This window comes from Lolium rigidum, chromosome 3 (assembly GCF_022539505.1).
Source record: "Lolium rigidum isolate FL_2022 chromosome 3, APGP_CSIRO_Lrig_0.1, whole genome shotgun sequence".
NCBI classification, from domain to species: domain Eukaryota; kingdom Viridiplantae; phylum Streptophyta; class Magnoliopsida; order Poales; family Poaceae; genus Lolium; species Lolium rigidum.
This window is the reverse complement of record NC_061510.1, coordinates 186,412,067-186,419,951: the sequence shown is the minus strand read 5'-3', so window position 1 is coordinate 186,419,951 and position 7,885 is coordinate 186,412,067. Positions and strand designations below refer to the sequence as shown.

The window sequence follows — 7,885 nt, the reverse complement described above, 5'->3', positions numbered from 1 at the left end:
ATTACAACGGCTACGGTTGTCAGTCATTTCCAGTGAGTTGTCATCCGTGTGCGGTTCAAATTGATTCAGGATAGCCGTAGCCTTGGTAAAAACTGTTAGATTGTGGTTCAATGCGCAAGCTATTTAGAGCACGATTGTTATCTTTGTAGTGTTTCGTTGCATGCGGTTGATACAAAATTCTGCAAGCACACTTCTATCCGGGCTCGGTGGTGGTGCCCTTCGTTTGCTAGCTGTATCGAGTTTTAATGCACAAAACCTGGACATGCAGTTTTTTTATTGTTAGCGCGCGGCTCCATGCGGTTGAGAAATTGACAGCTTGTGCTAGTACGCTCCATGTACAATACTAGTCACGTAGCTAAAGCGCACTCATATAAAACACGCATGAGAAAGCCAGGGCCATATACTTTTCAATCGAGAAAAAAGTGTGATTGTATTCGGATCTTAGGCTGGTAAATCAAACTTGTGAGAGGCCATGTCTGTTTGTGTTTTTCAAGAGCTACCACATACATAATCTTGTGGTCTACGACAAATTGTCGGCAACGTTCTACTGGTCCTTAATTACAACCATAAATTTGTTTATTTCAACAATACACCAGTATACATCAACAAATTGAAACGCATGGAAATCTCTACACAGTGTGTGCCCTTAATCATCTCTACCAACTGCTTCACCTTCTGAATCTGGTGCCTTTTCCCATTACTTCTCGCATGCAACATCATCATCAGAATGATCTTAGATGATACCTACTGTCCGCTATCTCAGGCTCGTTATTGGATTTGTAGTCACCTGCTCTGGGTGCCATTCTTACACTTGTAGCAGAACCTGTAAAACAAACGGACACAACTGTATGCAACAAATGAACACATAAAACCTGATCTTGGCAAAGTTTTGAGCAAACTAACATTCACTTCTGGTAGTATTTATGAACATATATGATAAGTAACAGCGCACTCAGCTATTAGACTTAAGGTACAGGGATTAACATCAATACCAAAGAAAGAATCCTTGTTTTCTATAACAGTGAACATAACTTTATTTTATCTTTACATCAAACAGATTGCCACAAACAAAAAGCAATTATTTTTGGTAAAGGAAGACTGAATCATAAGTACTTTTTAAAGGATTAGCGGTAAAGTAGCCAGGATTGAGATATTAAAAGGCAAAACAAGCTCCACTTTTAATTGCTTCATGCCTTTAGTCAAAGAATGGACAACATCAAGTATCATGGAGATACACAGAAATATGTGATGGATACCATTTTATATAATTTAGAATAAAGAAGTCCAAAGTACTAGCGGCACTGAAAAATTGTACATAGCCATAATCCCAAATTTCATCGATGAATAACTACAGTCTACAAACACAAATGTAAGTCTTTTGAGTATGACTGTATGAGCAATCAATTACCTGAGGTGAGTGTTGTTCATACTGTTTCCGGCAGAAGGGCATCAAGACCAATGACCATGAGCAATCAGGGGTTAATTTTGCTTGTCTCTAGCGTCTTCTTCAACCCAAAAGATGAAATCAACTCTAGCAGCCGCATGTGTCTCTCCTGTTATCTGATTCCCAATCCATCTCCGTCTCTCCGCTCTGTTTCTCTCTCAAACAAAGGAAATCAACAATTTGACCAGGCGACCTGCTCTATATCTCACGAAATTAGTCTTCAATAGCAGCACATACGGGAGGACAATTTGACCAGAACAAATGAACCAAGAACCTAGCTCCTGCAGTGCCGACTGAACATGTGTCCCTTTGAGCACTCTAGAGCAGAAAGCCAAACTGGGGAGGGAAAATAGCACTCGCGATCCTCATGGACTCAAGCTGATAAGTTCAATACACTAGAAAATGCACATCTAACTGTAACTCATCACCACTTGCTTTCTATTTTACCAATCTGAAACATCAAATCCATGTAGAGTACACATCAAAGCCCAGAATTTAACAGATTCAGGTCAGAAAGAAAATACAAAGTGCAGATCAGAAAAACAAAGGAAAGGGGATGTATCAGTATCAAGGCAAGGGCAGCAGGAAATAATCCACAGGAGGACAGGTCCAGAGCAACAAGCCAGGCGCAAGAAAACTTCCCCGTCCTAGTACAGAGGCTACACAAATCGAAATCACAAAGCAGAGGTTACCCTGGGCTGACATTGATGGAAAAAACAGAGCTCCAACCCCTCCTCCTCCTTACCACAGGAGCGAGGCTCCTCTGCTGGCTGCTTCCGATGCACACATCACGGACGGCGTCTTCACCTTCATCCGACCGCGCCGGTGAGCATGTTTCCAAGATAAACACCAATTTTTTGTAAAAATAGAAAAGGATGAGAAGTTCGTTCACAGTGATCCATGCATCCAGCGCTTCGACTACAAGAATTATCGAGGTAGAGAGAAGAAGTTCCAAGAAAAGGAGAGAGGAATGAAGATCCAGCAAACATGTGGATCACTAAAAAATCAAATCAAGTTTTTTCCAAAAATAATAGCAACATCAAACAAATATGTTGACACTAAAATTCCAACATCAGACACCAACATCAGTTTTACTGTAGGCAGGGCGACCCCCTCCATCTCAGCTCCATCCAACCACCTCCCACCCCAGCCGCTCACCCGCTGGAGCACTCGGCCGCCGCGGTGGGAGGCCCGGGGCAGCGCCGGAATCCATGGTAGCCAGGGGGAGATGCAACAACAAGAGTTACCAAAATAACGAACATTGGATCGACAACAAGAATAAATGAAAGAGCTAGAGGAATTATAAATTTCAGAGAGAACATGAGCTAGTTTTGGTGAGAAAATAACGCGAAGAGAGATCAAGAAAAAGGTAGTAAGAAACAGCTTGATCTAGAACCTGCACACGACTGATTCCTCTACCGACCTTGTAGAAAAAACAACCGCGTCGGAGCCACTAACCAAGCTTCGTCACCGCGTAGATCTGGCGGTGGCCACCACCATGGCCACAGATTAAAAATCGACATGGACCTGATTCCCTCATACCGTGAAGAATCCAGATCAGGAAGGAAAAAAGTGAAACAAAATAGATTAATGAAAAAAAATGGCAGGACTGATTCTCTGAACCGTGAACAAATCCAGATCGAAAAGAAGAAAAAAAAGTAAGGCAAAACTGATTGAAAAAAGAACGACGGGAAGACCTCCAACGGCATCCCGTATTTCCTGGTTCCGTCCCAGATTCGCCCGACGGAGATAGCGCCTCCCGCCCCAACTGTCTGCTCGCACCGCCAGCTCCCATGGCTCCTTTCCGACGCCGACTGGGCCGTGAGATGCAGGCCGGTGGCATGGAAAAATGAGGCGCAGCAGCCGGTGATTAAAATGAGGCGCAACCACTGACAGGGCGAACGAGGTGCGGCCATTGACAGGGCAACGGACCAGGAAAAAGATCTGAGAAAAAGGGCAAAGTGAAGACCAAGAAAACAAGTACTAGAAAAATTTGACACGGTGGGGGTCGCCGGTGGTGGAATTCGCGATAGAGGCGGCGTGGTGGTTTCCCCGGCAAGGAAGCCGCAAGGAGGCAGGGTAGAGGGAGCTGCTGATCCCGGGAACCCTTCACAAGCATGCGCCCGCCCGTCTCCTCCCATCTCTCCGGTACGCATGCCACCTTGATTTCTCCCCACACGGCGGCCAGCCGTTGGGGGGGAAGGATGTGAGCAGAGGTTGGAGAGGGGAAAAGGGGATGGGTGGGGGATGTGTGGGTTGGGGAGGCAATGAAGAATGGCTACGACATGTGCGGAAGGCGAGGTTGTGGACATGCTATTCTCGGTGTGACGATGTTAGCTAGTTCCGTTAATAATTTGTGCTCCCTGGATGCAGTTTCATGCTCTCTATAGAAGATCTAATGGTTGGATATATATGCATAGCTACCACCCATGGTAGCCCACTATTTTCAATATATATATATATATATATAGAACCTCTATTAAACCCCCTGGGTGCAGAATAAGTAATTCTGCACCCGGGTCGATTGGACCGAACCACACCACCGTCTGGCTCCGTCGCACCCGGTGAGGCCCAGCCAAATTTCTCCTCCATCGTTGTAACCTTCTTTTTCCTTTTACGTGGACGGTTTCTTCTCCCACCAATGTTACTAGCTAGCCCATTAGCCCACCTTTCTAATCAAGGTCATCGTGTGCACCGGCGGTTCAAGCAACGACTGCGGTGGCGATTGGGGCGGACGGCGAGCGACTGCTATTGGCGATTGCTGCTTACGGCTGCAGCTAGGATTGCGGCGGGCGGCAGGTGGTGGGGCGTTGCAGCGGGGGAATGCGACGGGCGGCGGGCGGCTGCAGCGGGCGGCGACGTGGTGGGCGGTAGGCGACCACGCGTGCGTATGGCCTCCGCTCCTCCATGGCCATCGAAGGAATGAACTCAAGCCCACTGCTGTCTGCGGCGGATCAAGCACGCCTCTCCACCAGCACTGCACCCGGAGGAAGACCTGCTCCTCACGGACCGCAGCTACGATCTGGGGGAGACCGGAGGCCACCAGCTCACGTACGGTGAGTAATTAAATTCATCATCCTCCTGCTTCTACCGTACCCGAATTGTTTACTTGCTTAGTTGCTATTCTTATCCCAATTTTTTTGTTGCGCCCAGCAATGACTTCGATCTGTTCAAGATTCAGGTATGTGCGAGCTGCTCTTACTGATAAGGAATTATGCACGTCACTGCCTTGGATCTTAATTGACTTGCTCTTTCGATTTACCAGGGCAGAGCTGCAGCCACATCCTGCTCTGCTCCGAATTTCGTAGTTTTAGGTGAGGGGTTACTTTGCTAATTTTGTGTTTAGCTTTTGGAGAGAGCTGGTAGACCAAATTATGGGGGTATTTCGTTTATGGAAACCGATGGTGAATTAACCATCTGACCGTAAAACTGCATCTAAACAAATATCTGAATCTAACTTTTTTTCTTAGTACAAAATGATGGTTGTGGTCGCTCTGGTGAGAATTATGGTACAATCTGATGCATGATGGATGGAACCATTGTACGATGAGATCCGATGGTGAATTAACCATCTAACCTGTTTGGTTAGTACAAAATGATGGTTGTGGCCGTCCTAGTGATAATTATGGTACAATCTGCTGCATGATGTGTACCCATTCTAGTATGAAATGGTACATCAAACGAAACACCATTTGGATTACGGATGCCTGTAAATCTCAAGGTGAGTTCAGAGGTCTGATGGAAAAGGTTGGGTATTAAAGAGATGCTCTAGTGTTTGAGATATGTCGTCTATCACAAGGTGTTGGCTGTTTCTTAACAAGTTTTCTTGCTTGTAGTGTTTTAAACAGCCATCAGTGTGCATCCTTCTATTAATTAGTCCTCATCATCTTGGTCTGTAGTAAAATTTTACTAGTCGTAACTATTGTTGCTATAAAAAACTGGATCTTTAAGTAAGTAATTATGCATCTTCTTAATTTGTTGGCTTCAATTGTATATCTAATCTAGTGCTTGTGGGCATGCTCAGCTAGGTTCTATGTGAAAGTACCAAATCGAAAGAAAATTGTACTAGTTCTATAAATGGCATTATGAAATACATTCTGGTTACGTATATGAATTAAATGAAGCTCACACATGGTTTTTATGCTTGTTGCAATGAATGCGAAGAATGAGATAGAGAGAGCGTAGCTATTTAAAGAAAATATTCAGATTCCATATGTTGTAGTAATTGTAAAAAAAAATTACGTGGTCATTTTCTTATTAATAGGGCCTCCATAAAATGTTAATCTTGCTTTTACGTTCATTGCCATTATATGTTTTTCAGTCTAGCATGCTGCATACTCCTGCTTTCGACAAGATTAACCAGTCCAGCCAACGTGTATTATGCTTAATATCTTTGTAAATGTCTTAGAATTACTACCTTATTTCTAATGCAATTTAACTCCATTCTGCCTTTTTTTCTTCAGGAATATATTCAACTTGTTTAGGAGGTACATATTTTTCTGGTCACCTATAAGCATTTGACTAATTTATCCCTGCACCTTATTTTAACATGGCTGGGTTTTATTCTTTCATTGATTCCAAAAGGGCTATTACTTTATTACTAAGTGTGCAGCTTTTCATTTAAAAATAAAAGAAAAGATTGGCATACCTTCTACATTTCGTCATGGGATAACTTCTGATCCTTCATGGAATGAATTTTTGATTTTCACACCTTCTCATACATACATCAGCCACTTATTGGTGAAACAATATAAATCCTTTTTATGGGGTTTCTACATATGTGGCAAATTCTCGAAACAAACATATTGGAATATCCATATCACCTTTTTCTTCTTAAGATTCATGTTCATCTTTAACCTTTTTCCTGTCTTTCAGAGCTATGTGTTTACCACTGCATGACTTCCGTTGACATTTGTTTATTTACTCTCATTTGATATTGATTCATCTACATTGTTATGATGTTATCTGCATGGTTTTCCATTTATTGCACACCCATTATGCTACTATGTCATTTCCATTTCCCCATTTTGGCAGTAGGCCAATAGCTACAAGCGAGACACTACTTCTAAAACTTTGCTCGATATTTATGTCTAGTTGGGTGGGCAGCGGACAAAATGGTATACTGGAAGCACATATGTTGCTTCAATGTTATTCTGCTCCTTTATTTGGAAGTTGGTTTATGTAGATAACTAGAAATAAAGGAGTACACCTGTCCGGATACCAGTAAAGGAATTGGTATACGTGATGGACTGGTCCCTCGGCGTGTTTTCTGTTGGCTTCAAAAAGATTAACGGCGTTTTCGGTTTTGGCCATAGCAGCACGTCCCAGGTCATTGCCGAGCAACTTGTTTCTCCAATTACCACTAATTACTTCCCGTTTGATTTTTCAAGTTTGAGTTGGTTTTTTTCTTATTGGTTGGGTAAGCGATCTGACCCTGCGATGACATTATCAAATTGCCAGGCTTACAGGGGGAAGCAAGGATGCAGCGAAGGATCAAAGATGCAGTGCAATGGTCGATATTGGAGCTCCCGTCCACACCAAGGGCCTTAGACACCCAATGGCAGTGGTGCCTTGGCTCTTATCGGTGACTCTAGCAGCGCCTTCGTACCGCACATCAGCTCACTGGACAAGTCTCTCCGGCACTGTTTCTCTGCCGACTAGCTGGTTACCACAATGCACCGGAGAAAATTCTAGTGACGGTGAGAAGATAAGCTATGGCATGAGTTGGGCTGATGTGGTCTTTCCCAGTGTAGATAAGCTATGGAGTAAGCACTGCCTGAAGAAAACTGTAATTGGTGGCCCTAAAATCCCTCTTTTTAAAAGCTAGAATTTCGTGTTACCTGAGTGAAAATTATGGTGTTTGCTAGGAACTCTTACGTTCTAGACAACCAATTCAATTCAGTTAGCACTGAATCTTTCGGTGAACAATAGAACAACATATGTTTTCCCAAATATGATTATGCCTTTTCCAATCGACTAACTAAATCAGGTTGCTAACCTTGCAAGCGACGTAAAAAAAAGGCAAACGTAAGATGTCTTGATAGTGACACTCGAGACAAGCTACAAATCAACTGTGTAGGGTACATGTGATGTAAAGGTCAACTTGATTTTTTAGTTCTTATTTAAAATTTCATTGTGCACTATTTGGAATTCGCTAGCTCAGCTAATTAGCTAGCCCTGCATTTTTGTCGACCATACAAGCATGCATGTGCATATAATTAACAACTAAGATAGCTACATTTATCTAGCTGCCTTCATGTTCAAAGGACCCTTCAACTCTACAAACAAAAACTTCTAATCTGCTAGCTAGAGAGATCTGTTAAAATTGGCATACATAAGAAATCTGGGAAGTAGTACTTCCAATTACATCGGTTATATCTTCCAACAATATTATGTTGTCACATAAATCAACATAAAATATGGTATAAAATGGGGCATAAA

General features: G+C 43.0%; 1 protein-coding gene and 1 long non-coding RNA gene across 2 annotated transcripts; one reads left to right on the top strand and one right to left on the bottom strand.

Moving 5' to 3' along the window:
• Nucleotides 1-384: 384 nt before the first annotated feature.
• On the bottom strand, nucleotides 385-2,663 carry LOC124702823. The gene is made up of 2 exons (XR_007002713.1): nucleotides 1,409-2,663; nucleotides 385-823 (listed from the first exon to the last, which is right to left on the bottom strand). It is a non-coding gene; the product is annotated as an uncharacterized LOC124702823 (long non-coding RNA).
• Nucleotides 2,664-4,363: 1,700 nt separating this feature from the next.
• Nucleotides 4,364-7,357, top strand: LOC124698769. Its single transcript, XM_047231200.1, has 4 exons — nucleotides 4,364-4,499; nucleotides 4,598-4,625; nucleotides 5,908-5,931; nucleotides 6,905-7,357. Exons 1-4 carry the CDS (start codon nucleotides 4,367-4,369, stop codon nucleotides 7,269-7,271), a joined length of 552 nt encoding a protein of 183 aa, XP_047087156.1. The 5' UTR covers nucleotides 4,364-4,366; the 3' UTR covers nucleotides 7,272-7,357.
• Nucleotides 7,358-7,885: the final 528 nt, after the last annotated feature.

Excerpts from the sequence above, each read along its gene's own strand:
- LOC124698769 (XM_047231200.1), top strand. The coding sequence starts at position 4,367 with ATGAACTCAAGCCCACTGCTGTCTGCGGCGGATCAAGCACGCCTCTCC. Across the intron at positions 4,500-4,597 it reads GAGGCCACCAGCTCACGTAC|CAATGACTTCGATCTGTTCA; the intron begins GGTGAGTAATTA and ends TGTTGCGCCCAG. Across the intron at positions 4,626-5,907 it reads TCGATCTGTTCAAGATTCAG|GAATATATTCAACTTGTTTA; the intron begins GTATGTGCGAGC and ends TTTTTTCTTCAG.